Raw genomic sequence first — 17,025 nt, forward strand, 5'->3', positions numbered from 1 at the left:
CCACCTGAAACTATATAAATGAGAGAGAAGACCATAAGGGCATAATCTGTGTCATGTAATCTCAGAGATAAAGTAATTCGCAACAAATAGATTTGCAAGAATCTACTTCTGAATTGGAATCTCTTTACAGTCCACAGTGCAATGCACCTGAGAGATTTTAGCCATCTACTTGTGACGAGAAAATTTGTGCCGTAAAAGTAATTGGCTAGATACCATAGGGCAGTTATTCAGATGTAGTTATCTATGTCGGAGGTGCCAACATCTAAGCAGAGGGATGCCACATCAAGTTCTTATCTCGGGGACCGGCATTTTTAATGAGATGGGTAATATTATCATGTGTCAAACCAAAGGATTTGTAGAAAGAAAATGAAGTCAATAGAAAAAGGAAAATTTCTACTGAGGCACATCACTCATATCACTGATCTGTTTCACAGACACAGTGAGAGCTTTCGGGTATGCCCCAACCCCTTCAATGGGAAATGTCGCCTATTTTGTATCACAAGCGTGGAAGCAGGGGCCCAGAGCACCCTCCAGAAGGCAAGTAGGCAGAGTGCAGAGGCGTGCCTACCTTGTTAGTGCATACCTGGCACGCTCCTGCAGGCAAAGGCGATGCTCAGCGCAATCACAGGGAGAGGAAGGGCCCCCAGGATGGAGAAAACTGCCCTGACAGGGCTCGAATCTGCTTTGTCAGGGCAGTGCAGACAGACAGCGAAGCTGATGGGACCCTTCCTAGTGATGCCAGCAGAGGAGGTGACGTTTGTGAGGATAGAACGGGTGGCTTGATGAGAGAGGAGACTATTGTGAGAAATCACCTTTCGTGAAAAGGAAATGGTGTGACAGAAAAGCTGACAAAGTGTAAATAGGGAGTACATTGAAGAAGGAGAGGTCTGCAGGCACGAGTGGTACTGTGAGGATGTATGACACCAAAGTGCCCTATTTCTGAGCATGGTTAGTGTGATAAGCACTAAGGGGATGTGCCTAGGGATGGCATTTTGAAATCCTGCACTGAAATCATCGCTATCTGTTGCTGATCATATCTGTTTTTATAAACCATGGTAAAGATAAGAGGCAGTGAGTGCAGCTATACTAAGTGCACATTTTTCTGTAATTAATTGAGGAGGGGGGACAACTTCCTTATTTTTTGGAATACATTCTTAAATGTAGTAGCTGCAAGTGTTTAAAGTAACTTGCAAATTATATTTGCACAGGCAAGTGAACTCCTAAGTGTGAAAAAAATGGTTACAAGGAAATACATGCTTTGAGTTAACCAAGTAGAAAATACACCTAGAATTCTTTAACTTGCCACTTCACAATCTCTCTATAGAAATTCATCTGAAAAGGTATCTTTTGAGGGAAAGAAAGATGCTCCCCAAATCTAGAATTCCTATACTATTGACCCCTTATCCCCAGCTCCTGCAATTTTTTCCCATGATTATTAATTGTGATCTGCATCATCCATGGAAGCTTATCAAACTGTTGGTTTCTTTTTCTCTCCTCAGAATTACTCTGTACTTGATATGAGACCACCAACTACAGTCATCACATTGAACAATGCCATGTATTGGCAAGAATTTGAAGATGCGTGTGTCTATGAATGTCTGGATGGGAAAGACTGCCAGAGCTTTTTCTGTTGTTACGAAGAGTGTAAATCAGGTTCATGGAGGAGAGGACGGATTCACATAGACATCTTAGAACTGGACTCTTACTCTAGGGTCTTTTTTCCTACATCCTTCCTGCTGTTTAACCTGGTCTACTGGGTTGGATACCTCTATCTTTAAATGTTGCCTGTAGTGGTGAAGACTGCTGTGTTTTCACACTGCGGAGGGATGGTGAAAGTGCAGAAAAAGTGAAGGACACGGTCAGTTTCATCTCAAATTATAAAGGCCGCATTAATCTTCACCATCACAGAGCCTGATGAAGAATTTTAATATATAATTGCCTGAAAAAGAAAATCGTGGAAGAATTATCTCCTTACTGCTATTCATTTTAAGGAAAAGATTCTTACAAAATTCAGCTGAATTTGTAGTATAAGTGATGTTTATGAATAATTATTGTATATTAGAATCTCTACTATTCTCCCTTGGCATAGAAGCTATACACAATTCAGGCAAAGGTTAAATATGTCATTTTTGTTCTTCATTCCCATACTTTCTTCAAAATGCCGCCATATTCCTGAGGCTCAGAGCAACATAAACTGGCACTGGCAAAGAAGCCAAAGCCAATGAAACCACTCCTTTGTGTTTAAACTTGCTTGAGCTATGTCCCATAGATTTTGGGAAATATTTCATTGGTGATCTCCTTGCTATAGAGAAACCACCAAAAGACAGTAAGAAATGTCACTGGTGGGATCAAAGCATGGACATTACTTTCTGCAAAGGTCTGGGATTCATGGAATTAGCTAATTACCTACACATATTGGTTTTGACTTAAGGTGAAAGGCAGAGTTATAAGAAAGCTATTATTTTGATATAAATAAAAGACTTGCCTATCTCTGAGGCAGCTGTAGGCATAACTTCTACAGTTTTTCAAGCTTTTAACTGTCTTTTTTATGACTGGCTAAACACAGGATGGTCATTGATTTCTAAAGTACTCTACTTGAAGCAGGACAAGATTCCTGCTTGTTTGTGTCATTGTAGCAGAACATAGTTGATCGGCCATGAGTAAAAATCACTATATAATAGCACTAGGAATATGTGACTTTCTTCAGATTGCCATTTACTAAAAAGTGCTCTCTCTCATTCTTATTTTTTCTCCCAAAGTTATTTTACAAAATTGAAAAACATGTGTGCCAAAGGACACTTTTTTGTTCCTTCTATAAAGTTAAATATTGCAGTCCTTACTCACGGCAGTTGTTCCCTGGGCGTGAGCTGAAGACTGAAAACTTTTCACTTGAATTATGGGAACACAATTGTCACACTTGGATTAAATATGAAATAGTGGCCACATGTAGAAAAATGTTGTTTTAATTTTTTTCCTAAATTACCAACTATATTTTGCCCTAAAAAGCTATTTTGTAATTTTCAAGCTTTTGACCATTAAGTTCTTAAACTACCCATTTTTTCAAAAACTAGTTTTACAGTGTTAAACTAGATCATCTCTTTTACAGATTGTCTCAATAATGGCTATTAAGCAAACAAAACAGATTCAAAACTAAATAGCCATGGATTTTCACTACCCTTTGGATGACAAATGGTTACAAAGGATTAAAGTTAAAACATACCTAAAACCAAAATTCTATTTTTTTTCTCTTCTGGAGGACTTGAAAACATTTTTATCATCTCAAAAAATGTGTGTCTCTTCCACACAGTATTTGATAAAAAATGAGTAGTAGATGTTTCTTTTCTGCTCAGAAGGAAAATCCTGCAAACAAGCAAAAACTAATGCAATGGTAATTTTAAAGGAACAGAAAACGCTGTCATGTTGTTTGAAACATCACTGTCTGTCATTGCTGTTGCTCTGTGCTTCCAGTGAGTTTTTAATTGAAAAAAAAAAAACAACACAAAAGTTAACTGTAGTTATTCAAAATACTGTCTTCTGTTCTTCACTTGCCTAAAATATCAGAGACAGAGCTGGGTTTAGGTGGGGGAGGGGAATTACTTCTCTAAGGACTGACAAAATTCAAATTACAAGCACAGAGGAGAAATATTTTGGGGCAGGATCAAAACCTTATCTTTATCAAAATCTGCCCAATCGGATGTCTTCTAAACCCATGATAACCTTCTGATTTCAAAACACACGTTGAAGTTTTTTCTAACCCTCAACAGCAAATTACTCTGTAAAATCTATTACTCTGTAAACCTCTGTGCCCTGCACTTGGAAGTATGGATTTTATTTAAGGATGAGAGTTATATTTTGAGCAGTGCAAGAAGATGATTGAATTGAATATCCTGGTCTCTAATTATGAATCAATCATCTACTCTAACATCCACCTTCAGTCATAGTTTGCAAGAATACTAGAAATATTTCAAGCCTAAATAAAAGAATGGAAACAGTTATCCTTTAGGGGTCTGATCCTGCAAACCCTCTGCACAATCAATTGATTTTGGTGAGACTATTGAGACAAATGAGGCACAAGAAGATGCCTTCTACTATTAGATCTTGAACAGTTAAAGTGAGGTTTATTTAGCAATTGCATACTTGAGTAAATGTCCTGGGAGTAAGTGTGGAAGTGGAACATTCCCATTTTAGTTGATGAACATATACTTTTCTTACACTTTAATTCCTGCTAAAAGCACACAATCCCATCGGATCCTTCACTGCAAGACTGGTTCTGCCAAGTCCATTGTCATTACCTCTGTTTTCTGAGTGCTTTCATAAACAGAAGTTGGAAGCATTTCATTCCACCTTTTTCCACGGTCCTAACCAAGAAGGAGTCTGCAGACACTACTGGCTTCCGCTGACACTTCCACTGACAGTGGAGGACATATTCTACTGTGTAATATATTCTATTCTGGGGTTATTTGCAAAAAAAAATGATTTACATGCAAGGAGAGAGGCCGTAGGCTGGCAGGTTCCAGAACGCATTCCTCTACTTATTTCTAGTTGCTTGGTTTACTCTCTCTGCTTCACTGCTCTGTGCTTTGGCAGTCACTGAAAAACCATAGAGATCAGGGAAGATAAGTTTCTAGTCTCTGCATCATTCAAAATGCAATTATTCTAGACACCTAGATAATGTGGTCTGCATATATCTATGTGCCATATCCTTCTGTAGTAGTAAGAATATCCTCATTAACCTCCAGATACTCTTGCTTCTTTTGCAAATTGAAAAAAATTAACACTTCTGTGCACTCTCCCATAAGAAATGTAAGAACCACCTTTTAGCATTTTAGAACATTCTCTTATAATTTCACATTCAAGACTTGCATTTATTCAGCTGCTTCTTTTTGATATTTGGTACTTCTTTTTACCCTTCCAAGGAAGGGAAGGGAATGGAGGAAGGCAAAAACAAATGACTAGCGAAACAAACATATTAAATATGTATGTAAAACCACAAAATCTAGTATCTTCACATTACATTCCTTCTTTTGTGAAGTTACAGAAAAGATTGTGAGGGTTTGTTTAGATAACCACCTTCCCCCAGGAGGATCTAAAGTCAAACCTTTTACCGTCCCTCTTCAATTAGAAGCCTATGGACAGTGCTTTCCTGCATTGAGGGCAGGATTTTCAAGGCAACTAAGAATGTGTAAAAATACCGTTCTGCTTAATTCTGTTTTCTCAGTTCTTCTGGCCCTGACGCCTAACGCTGGCAGTTCCTTCTTTTACAGCCATTCTTCCAAGAATAAGTGTATAAAAACTTGCAGCCAGTAAATGACGTCTCCACGTCCAGCAGTAATGTGGCACTTAAGTATGCCAGACAATTTTAATGTAACTTTCTAATCAAGAAGTACAGCTGTAGATTAAAACACCTCAGGCACTTTGGTAACTTTTCTTCTGTTTTAGATCCTCCTTTTATCCTTCATCAACTCTCAGCTGTATATTGCTATATTGTACATATCAATAAAAATTATAAGAATTACAGCAGGAAAAATGAAAAAACCCAAAACCATCTTCACAGAGACAACGATGAGGAGTGAAGATAAAAGGGAAGAAGAAATTATTTTTTATTGCTGTGCAGTTCTTATCTGTCCCACTCCTCTTATTCAGTTCTTCCCACCACCTACCCACAGCTAATTCCAAATCATCCACCTGGTGGTTTGCACATTCATCAGCTGGAACAGCAGTGACACATGAGCCTTTATCTGATAGGAAATGATATTTCTGGAACTGGAGGCATCCTGCCAAATAGCTTGGATAGATAGCTATCTCAAATACTTTTGCAGCCCTGGGTCTCAGAGTCTAGCATGTCATGTTGCTGCGTGCATTTATCACAACTCACCCGACTCAGTCACTTCATGAAGGGAAGGATGCTTACCTCCTTTTTACGCCAAATTTCACCATACATCTAGAAAAATGGCTCTGGCCTGCCCATGCTCCAAGTGACCAGGTGCAAGACAGCTCTGGAAAGACCATAGTTGCTGTACTGTTGACTTTGTGGGAAGGGAGACTCAATCTGGAGGGTTGGTCTTACCTTCTAATCTGTAAAACAAAGTGCCCACTGCAACATGTAAAGGCTTCCATAAATAGAGTCTGTACTTTTCCCATTGGCTACTCTTTCTGTGTTTCCATAAAGCAAGCCATATCCCATAATCTTAGCTGCCTACACAATTAGATGATTTTTTTTCAAGGTATATTCTTCTTCTTGCTTACAGTGAAATCTTTGTGCCTCTTACATTAGTGCCTTTAGCATTTCTTGATATTGAAGGATATACCATTCCTGGCCTGAGAACTAGAAAGAGGGACAATGACCTTGCTGGAGATCCTCCTGAGCACCACAGTGTGTAACCAATATTCTAGATGTCTTCAACTTACACATTGAGCATTTGTCTGATGTTTGGGGTTTTTTTTAAGCAGTCTGTAGGTTTCTCAGTTCCTAAGTAGCAAGAAAACTCCAGTGGGATTTCAGTGGTTTAGTGGAATCCTTCCTTCTTCACTCAGCAACTTAATTCCACCAAGAGATGCAGAGCATAAACTCAAGGCTGCTGTTTACCTCACCCAGGTCTCTTCCCAGAAGACTGTTTAAAATAGGCAAAAAACAAACTATGCATTGGGAATACATTTCCACAGCTGGAAGGTGAGGTTCTCTCTTCTTCAGAGCTTTTTTTTTTTTTTTTTTTTCTGAGTTAACTTTAGATACTGTTTCCCTCCCTCTTTCTCTTCACCTGTACAATTGGCAAGCACAAAATCAGCTTAACTTAGACTTACATACTGCAAACTTACATTGAGACTTACACATACTGAAAAGAAGCATAGTGTCATTAATCTTACACTATGTTTATATGCCTATAAGCTTCTTACGGTTCACTACATTCTCTTCTTGAAGGGTTGTAGTATATACATGAAAAATGAAGGCCTTCCTTCAAGACTCAGTGGCCTTAATAGTTTTGCCTTTTCCCCTGGGAACCATGGTTTGTCTGGACAACAAACAGTGCTTTCCTCATCATTTAGGTCACTGTTTTAGATACTAAAAACAAATCTGTGTTTTATATCTAAAGTGAAATGATGTTTTAATAGAAAAAAATCCTCTCCACTTGAACTGCATTGCTTTGACAAGTTAAACTGGAAATTTTTATACACCGTACACTGTACATATGGTGGATAACCATAAAAGAGATATGCTACCCTATAACCCTGTCTAGTACCTAGCCCTGAATTAGGGTAAAATATCATTCTAATAATCCAATTTGCCTAGTAGCTGTTTCTTTAAATGACTTTGGATTGTGACAGTCTTCGAGCACTTAGTGTCCCATGATATTCCTCAAGGGAGATATCCAAGATCTGTGATGATGCATTCCTTTCTACAAACTTTACTTTCTTTTAGTTTTTCTCTTTTGTTGTGGGTACTCAAGTCAGTGTCTGTATGCATCTGGAGTCCTCAAGGGTTTTCCTAGAATATATGTGAAATTAGACAATAAAATTAATCATGAAGTTCAGTGCCTCAGAGTTGGACACCTGAGAATTCTCTACTTTCTATCAAAATGTGCATTTTGATCTTCTAATTGTTTGCTATTTATGAAGGACAAAGTAAGACAGTAGAAGACATGTGGTTATGATTATTCATATGTCTGGGGGTAGGCTTTCCCAAGGACTGAACCAGGCAAACTGAGCAGTGATACAGTCAGCTATTTGCCAGGTATTATTTTATCTAGGTAATGACTGACACTAGCCAGAGGAGCCAAAACAGCCTCTTTGGTGTCATGGAAGCATTCACAAAACTCAGCTTTGCTTGGAGGGCTAAGCCAGCCTGCAGAGCTTCTTATACAGGAACCCAGGTGCTCCCTTTAGTGCTTAATACAGTGCTTAATACTCTCCTAATGTCTCTTTACCTTCTTGCAGCCTATGGCAGTGCTTGGGAGAGATGAAGCTGTACCGACACAATATATTATAAAATGCAAAGAATGAAATATCCACAGTGAAGCTGGTGATTGCTTGTTATTGAGACTGTGTTATGATTACAAGCTTTAAAGAGAAGGCCTTCAGGTCTGAGTCAAAAACTTCCTTATAAATCAAGATCATTGACCAGGAGAGGGGTTTAAATTAAAATATTCTTACTAGCAAATAGAAAGAGCTTTGGATCATATTCTGGCAGGGTTGACTATCCATTGACTGGCTTCAAAGCTCGTGAAGAGCAGATTTGTAACTTAGGTACTTAAAGTGAGATTTGTACTTTATGTACTTACAGTGAGGCCTAAAACAGATAAATGCCAAAATTTCTAAATTGCATATTAATAGAAAATGAACCAAGAGAAGACTATTGATGATATATTTGAAAAAAACTGCTGACAAATGTGGAACAGAGCATGTTACAGAGTCATACTTGCTGACCACTTGGGATCCTCAAAAAATGAGATGCTGTTGAACTCATGGAAAGCTGGTAAAACAATTGCATCTGACAGTATTACACAGGCAGAACAGGAAAGAAAATCACTGGTAGAGTGCTCCAAAGGAAACAAAATCTCAGAATAACCTTCCACAAAATAATATTCCTCTGAGCAACAGTGGGAAACCTTGTGCAGAGAGATTACAGTATCAGTCCCCCTTATTCTCTTTTGTGGTCATTGAGGAGTCTTGTGACTTTATTGTCATCCACGCTCACATGCAATACCAACCACAAAACATGGGCCAACATGTGGCCATCACAAATAGGAACACTAGGCTGGAGGGAATCTGAGCCCAGTCTGTGGCTATCACAGACAGTCATCAACTGCCTTATATAATCCTATTTTAAACTCTCAGTATATTCCTCTTAAATATTTTACCAAAATGACAACATATGAATATTTCTTTTAATTTTAAGTGAGTGCAATTTTAGGAATCACATAAAAACTGACAACTGTGTGCCAAATTGAACTTTCTTATAGAACACAAATAAAATTCTAGATTTCTGATTTTCTTTCCTTCCTAAGTTTTTCTTAGGGGTGTGTGATTTCTTTGCTAGCAGTGCAGCTTGTGATGTCATAGTGAAATGAAAGTACAATTATGTGCCCAATGTGCCTTGAATAATACAGGTAGCACTAGTACCAGTATGTCATTCTAAGTTAGATAGCCATCCTAGTGATTCCCCAGACTGACCTAACCAGAAAAGTCAAACACCTGTGTGCTTCATCTCCTCAAGTTCTCATACAACGACCTTCCCTTATTGACCACATCCACTCCACTTTACTTTGTGTTAAGGAGTAGGGCTGTGCGTCTAGAATACTATTTATATTCGTATTTTGATCCCAACATTTGTATTTCTGGATACAAATAAAGACACATTATCAGAAAATGCAAGTATTGTGTGCATGTATTGGTGATTGTATTTTCTTACGAAAGCTGAGAGTTTAAAAAAATAGAAACAGACAACTCCAAATCTGCCTAAGAGAAGAGGAATAGTGTGTTACCTTTCTGATAGGGTGTTCTTGAAAGGAGTTTCAGAAAAGTCTTTAAAGTATTTTCAATTGTCAGCATAAGCAGCCAGTAAACTAAAAGATCTGAGACTGAGGTTTATCCATGGGGCTAACATATAGTGGGAAGAATATCCTACAAAATTCAAAGAGAAGTCCAGAAATAAGCTGCCTTTTGCACAAACTGCTTGAATGTAAAGACTTCATAATTTAAAAATTGCAATCAAATTTGGTTTCAAAACTTTCCCAATCCCAATTTTTTCAGTACACTGAAAGCCAGCTCTTTGGATCTGCTTGCACAATGAAATTTACTGGTAAAACGATACTCTGCATTTTTACAAGTATAATTTCTTCAGTAGCCACTTATTGTTAAGTAGTGTCTTTGTGGTTTATCCTCTTTGAATGCAATTTAATTCCCACCTCTGTACATTCATGACCACAGAATTTCCAGTCTCGATCCACTCCAGCTGTGAAATCCTTACTCCTTTTCAGACCATAGCAACACTGGAGCTGACAGCCGGGCCATGCATAATGCAGAAACTTGAATTTTCTCATGATCCCATGGTGCAACAGGGATTTCCCTATCATCTGAGTTATATTTATATTTTCTGTATGTTCCTATCACTAAAGCATTTTTTTCCAAAAGAGGTTTTATTTCACAAACAACAATTACACGTAATTCCTCCATAGTCTTTCATTAAGTTTTCACTAAGAAATCTCTTTGCCCTTCAGGAAGTCCACTGTTTTCACTTATTAGTTTGGCATATAATTCATGTTTTACCGCCATCTGTGTTTTGATACAACTAGCTGCTAGTACTGACCTGTCGACTCAAAAATAAACATAGATTCTGGACTGCCCTCACAGCGGGTGACATTTGTTATACCAGTGTTTGACATTCAGGAGCCAAGTAGATGGGGTTATGCCCCACTCCACAGACCAGCAGGTGAGCACAATTGCTGCCATGACTATTTGCCTTCTACATATTAGTCCTTAACGCGTACCACTCTCACAGTGTGAACACAATGCCAGCTGTTCTCCCTTGCAAAGGTTAACCTGGAACACCACCTATATTCTTGCAACCATTCAGGAGGACTGAATGTGAGTTGAGCACATCAGCCCTTCATGAGATTTAAGGTGCTTGTCCTGCCAGATTCAGAAGGCTCTGGTACATCTTCCAATTTAATAACATTTCCTGCCCAGTAGGCTCGAGTGTGCAATAAAGTATGATGATGAATCGTGCCAATAAGTTCTGCCTTTTTATGTTACCCTCTGTCTCACCACCACAAATCTAGTTAAGAACTGAATTACTGCTTGGCAGTTTCAGTTAAAGTAAACTCAGTCTGTGAAATGGAAAATGAGCAAAGCTGAACATCAGGGACCTACCCAGAAAGTAAGGAATAAACAGAATAGACATTTTCCTACTGACTGATATTAGAAGACCACTGTCAGTTAATAGCCATAGTAAAAAACCCTCTCATTTTTAAAGTTCATTTAGAAATGGAAGACATCTGCATTAGCAGTGCAAAATAATTTATATATGCCAAAGTTTAACATACAGCAACATGTTCCAATGGGTTTTTTTTTATTTATTAATTTTCACATTTGCTTATTTTTATTATCATTTATTATATGTTCCTCCAGACTGCCACAGAACTGGCCTTAAAAGGAAGACTTTTTCATGTAAGTAAAATCTGGATCAATGGGAGTTTCATTAGCCCATCCTCTAGTTTTGTGTAACCAATGCCCATCATAGACACACATTTTTGCACACTATAGCAGCTTCAACTTCCAGGTTGTTGGAAGGTGGATTATTTTTTATAGAGCAAGTCTTGGTCTAAGAGGATCATGGATCATAGCAGAGGTGAAAAGGTACTCTTTGCTAAGGTGCAGCTAAGTTTTCTGGGGTCTTGTAGTTGTCAGAGAGGAGCCACAGGTCCACCAGACCACAAAAATAAGGCAAATCGAGAAAAAAGCAAACTCTCACCCTTCCTAGGAAAAGGAGGGAGTCCTTGCTATCTTGTATGTTTTCTCATCTCTGACATCCATTTTTTTCCCCTCCACGACTAAACAGCACTCTTTGAGTCAGATAGGGCGGGACATTGCTGCTGACTATCTTCCCAGCAGTGAGGGCGCTGCAGCCTGTGAAAGCCCAGGTACCACAGTCCTGCACGCGTGACGACCAGGAGGGAAGATAGCATTGAATCCTACAGAGCTTAGTGTGACGGTCACCTAAAACACATGAAGGAGCAGACCCTAAGGCACACAGAAATGGAGGCTGTGACAGCTCATCCATCAGGGATCCTCAGTGAAAGCAACCATTAATACATTAATGAAAGTTTAGATTTTATCAGAAAATATTAGATTTGAATACATCTAACTGTTGGTCAGGGCACTACAGAGCCCAGTAGAAACTGAATTGGCAAAGTTCATACTCAGCCAAAACCTTACCTCTCTCAAACGCTCAGACATTCTTTCCAATATTTTTGACTATGAAATACTGTTGTTTTAAAGATACTCATGCGTTTGCTACCAGAAAAACTTGGGAAATATCAGGTCAAATGCTTTGACCAACATTTTTTGACAGAATTCTTCACTCAAAACAATGACAACTATAAAAATTAAACACAAAATTCCCATTGACTCCCCTACTTTCTAGTTTCCATGCTAGATGAAATATAAATGAAAGCTGTAATGCTTCTTAATTGATTATACAGCTTATCTAACTCGGAATCCCCCAAAGACTTGTAGGATTCGTCCTACTTATATGCTGTCATTAGTACACGTTGACAATGCAATTGACAACACATCTCTGAATATCTTACAAATCCAGTGAACTATAAATGATTCAGTGGTCTATTTCCGGCCCTTAAGCTGAGGATTAAACATACAGAAACCTCATGGATTTCAGTAAGAAAAAGCATAACAGCGTACCAGAGCAGACAAACCCCCTGCCTCAGTACAGGCTGGTGACCAGCTAGCAGGGTAGCATGGGAAGCCAGTGAAGATTGCTGCAATTGCAAGGCTGAATGTAAGGTAACGATGTGCTCTGACCACAGCTCATGCAATTCTGCAATGTGTTATGATATGGCTGTGTCCTGCAGATCGAAGGAATTTATCACCGCCCTGTACTCAGCACTGGTGAGTACAGGGCAGCAATAAATATACTGGTTTGGGCATGTCATCCCCACCCACATCATCAATGGGAGTACTAGGAAACTGGAGGGGATCTGGTAGGCAGCTGCTAAGATGGTCAGGGGCCCAGAGCAGATAGACTGTGAGAAGTGGAGAGAACTGAGCTCATCTGGACTGATAAAAAGCAGGCTAAGAGATGTTCTAGTCGCAGATTACAACTACTCGAAGGACACTTACAAAGACATTGAAGCCAAACTCTCAACCTCTTCTCAGTACTGCTACAGTACTGCAGGGGGCACAGGTTTCACCTTGGGAGGTTCAGCTTAGCGATGAGGAACAGCTTTTCCACAATGCAGTGCTGCAGGAAAGGGGCTGCCTGGAAGGGCTGTGGGAACTCCCTCCACAGAGGTTTTTGCGACCTGGCTGGACAGAGCCTGACTGAGTGTTGGCAGTAGTCCAAGCATGAGGTTGAACTACATGACCGCCAAAAAAAACCACATTCTAATCAACATTTCTATGATTCTATAAAGGGATTTTTTTTTCACCAGTTACCTTTTCCATAAATATTCAGCTAGATACATAGGGAACAATGACCTAACTAAAACCAACATGCAAGCTATCTGCTTTGGCATTGCTGCTATTGTTCAGTCTCTGAACAATTTCTCTTTTTATATAGGACATAAGACATGTCAGGAATCGCATTATGCTTTCCTAGTGAGACCTCTCAATGCCATCTGGAGAAATGGATTTTTTTATGACTATGCAAAGTCCCAGTTTGAACATGTCATTTATGTCAATGAATTTTTTTAATGTATATTGTTGCCCCAGTCTTGTCAAATAAAATGAAATTGTTTATCACACAACGTCTTAAAAGAAGCATCTGATACCATCCCAGTCTTATTTTCCACTTGCAAATTGGTAAATTATGCTATATACATACTACGTTGCATGAATGAAACCCCCTAGCTACTTTTAGTGAGTAACCTACATGCTACATTTCTACACAAATCCAGACTGCAATAGGCAAAAGTATTTACTTTGAACATTGAAATGTGTGATTGAGTAACATGTTCACTGTTACGGAGGTCTAGGGTATGGTTCAACTGTGTAAATGTAGGAAGATAGTTCAATGTATGAAAAAAACAAACAGACAAACAGCAAACAAAACCCCATAACAAATTAATGACATTTCTAGCCCTTATTGTAATGTAGTGTATACTAGATCTTACAAAGGCATACCTGCAGTCATTTCAGCAACTGGTGGACAACAGATACATATTTTTAATGTCTTTTTATGTGTTACGCATACAAATAAAACAACCTCTATCTGCTTGTGGTTTGCAACTAATGTGCAGCGTGCAGTTATGTCCTACAGGTTAAAAAAATGGATTATCTACAAGGTTCTTCTTGTAAGTTTCCTCCCCTTTGGCCACATAGGATGACAACCATTCACAAGTGCAGACTGTATGGATAGCTTATCACAGAAAGCTCAGAAGAAGGTTAAGGGGTTGAGTTAGTAAGCATATTTCTAGCCATTATCTTTGGCCTAAAGTTTGCTACTGTATCTGTTATGTGTGTACACTCATTTGCTTAATGGAGGCATTGAACTCATTAGTTCTGCATGTGTGAAACAAAGCTAGATTGAAAATGATGACCATATGAAGATCTTTCCACTACAGGTATAAATTTCATTCATCTATGGAGAAACCTACCAACACAGACAACCTCAAGTTTGTGCAAATCAAATCACAGTAGCATCCGATTCTAGGAAGAGGATGGTTTGCATAGTTCATTCCAGGGAAGAGGTATTGGAAATATCAGGGTGGAGGGCTTTTGGCAGTAGGAGTGTTCACTGTCCTCATCGCATGGCACTGAGTCTCAGATGAGGTGAAGGTGGCATCTGTACAAATAAGCTGGTGCAAAATATACCATAAGGAGAGCTGAATTCACAGCATGAGCTCATCTACATTGCATCTATGTAAGCTACTGAAATGCTGCTTAGAGTCACAGAGTGGATTACAGCACGCAGACAATAGTCCCAGAAATGCAAAAGCCAGGAAAAGCTTAAACTGTAGGCAGTAGGCACTTGGGTGACCTATGAAGTGCTATCAGCCTTTTCACATCAGCATGCAGAAGAGGAGAGAGCTGCCTGCTACAGCTCTATGTAGGTAACTGGGACTGCAGTTCTCCCACCACCCCAAGAGCCAGGTGACAGCAACGCACCCCAGAGAGAAAGGGGGGCCTTCAGGTTTAGACTTGTTGAATATCCAAGATACTGATAATCCTGGGAGGTAATCTGCATATTCACAGGCTTTGCTCCCTATTCTATAGGCCCACAAGTATCACTACTACTTCAGCCCTCCACCAGCAAAAACTGAAACCCCACAACTCTTTTCCATGGTGCCAGAGTAGCTCTATAAGAACAGGAAAAGAAAAGACCATTCCAAGCAATCTGTTGCTTAAGTTACTGTTACTAGAGGTGCCTATCAGGCAAAAATAAATCCCTATTTCTATATTGCAGGAGTCCAGTCAAATCAAATCTCAATGGAAAAATAAAAAAACCCCAACAAAAAAAACTCAAACAAACCCACAACCCAGCAAAATACACAAAGGAAAGTTCATCTGACCAAATATAGATATAAATATTGCAGACACTGTCACTGGAGTCAGTAATCTAAATTCCCTTTACAGCTAATGGAGAGGCACAGACACTTCTGGAACACAACTCATCTTATCTTAAAGTAGACATCTGAAATTGGGAGTCATATAAACCGCACTCATAAAAGAGTTCATCAATTTTTCAGCATCAATAAAGGGAGTCAAAAGGGAGTCTAGTACAGCCATAAACATTTAAAGTTATGGAAGATGAATCCCACCCACCTTATCTTTTAAACAGCAGAAACAGGGATGCTGCACTGAGGAATTCAGAACAGTAATAGCATAAGAAAAATGTGTAAGAAATAGTGCAGTTACGAGGAACAGAGCTGGATGTGGGGATTTCCCTGTTCTTTCTAGGATTAAAGGAAAATACCAACACAAATATGTCTACAGCACCTGCTAAACTATATTGAGCACATTGTGCGTCTGCTGTATCACAGCGCAGGCTGCTTGCGTTAGCACAAGTACAAGGAGCCTTTTTGCTCTGGCAGCATGGACCTGTGCCTGACATCACTCACGCTACTGTGCAGGGAGCTCTGGGCTAAAGGGTTTGGACTATTTCTCCAGTTCAAGCCATCTGAAGAAAATCAGCTCAAACATTTCTACATTTCATCGCAACATGCAGCAGTTTCTTACCCAAAGGTACCTACATAAAGAAGTATATGGCACAGTGGTCTCAAAAAGTCATAGTCAGCTCTCTGTAACACAGCAACGAAGTGTCCCAGCTCACTTTCCAGTTAGGTTCTAAATGATCCCAAGCCTTTCCACACAGGATGAAGATCAAAAGACTATAACAAGTAGGAAAACAAGACAATGCAGAAGAGGAAACAACTGTATTCTTGAGAAAATGCAGTCTTTTGCTTTTCATATTACTGCTACTGGACTTGCAATGAGCTCTTCTACAAGCAGGGTGAGGTGCTGCATGTTATACAGCACACCCAAGTACATATCAGACCGCAGGGGAACAACTTCACAGTTTCTGTCATTTTTCTACTGTCATTTTGGAGGTCCATCATCAATCACTTCATATTGTGCCCTGCTAAATGCTGTCATAACTGGTTTTTTTTTCCTTCAAGACTACCCTGAGCCATGCAGTCCTACCAAAGTGTTCCTGTCAAATATTCGTTTGTGTTAACATAACTGCCGAGGATATATACACAGTAGGCTACAATGCAGTATTTTAAATATTTCTCTAATATATTGTTTATGTATTACACACACACTAGCAAAATATCCTAAAAACCTTGTGTGTGGCTATGCAGCAGCATCCCTCTTGTCTTTGTTCTTCACTTGTGCCATCAAGAACTTGCTTTCTTGAGTAGTGTTACTGGAACGAGCAGAAAGACCTTATTGCCACAACACGCTGACATACTGTCCCTGTCTGTCTGTTACTGTCCCTGTGTGTTACTGTCCCTGTGTGGTTTGATTGCATGTATTTCTCAAATGCCTGCATACAGACTCCCCTCCTATTGCATAACCAACCATCACGCTTTCCAGGAGCACATTCCAATGGATAAGAGCGTATGCCTGCGTGTTGTGAATATACTGTCACGTATGAAAAACACTTGCCAGTGAAGTATGGAGGCAAAGTGATCAGCATGCACAGCCACAGAGCATGCGGATTCTCACATCCATATGGTCTGTAGCAAGAGGTAAGCTACCCTCCCTTTTTGACTTGCATTTCATCCTGTACTTGGCACAATGTGAGGAATAACTTGGAGCTGGCAGAGCCGCACGAATGTGAATCCTAGC

General features: G+C 39.4%; 1 protein-coding gene across 1 annotated transcript in view; it reads left to right on the forward strand.

Annotated features, from left to right (window-relative positions):
* The window catches only part of LOC104283878 (gamma-aminobutyric acid receptor subunit gamma-3), a gene marked incomplete at its 5' end in the record, with an annotated part of 52,387 nt that extends 50,609 nt beyond the window's left edge, over nt 1-1,778 (forward strand). Inside the window, one exon of the mRNA XM_009882113.1 lies at nt 1,500-1,778. Coding sequence (XP_009880415.1) covers nt 1,500-1,778 — 279 coding nt within the window. The remainder of the gene's footprint in view (nt 1-1,499) is intronic.
* Nucleotides 1,779-17,025: the final 15,247 nt, after the last annotated feature.

The sequence above is a fragment of the Charadrius vociferus genome, unplaced genomic scaffold (genome assembly GCF_000708025.1).
Source record: "Charadrius vociferus isolate BGI_N301 unplaced genomic scaffold, ASM70802v2 scaffold273, whole genome shotgun sequence".
In the NCBI taxonomy this organism is placed as follows: domain Eukaryota; kingdom Metazoa; phylum Chordata; class Aves; order Charadriiformes; family Charadriidae; genus Charadrius; species Charadrius vociferus.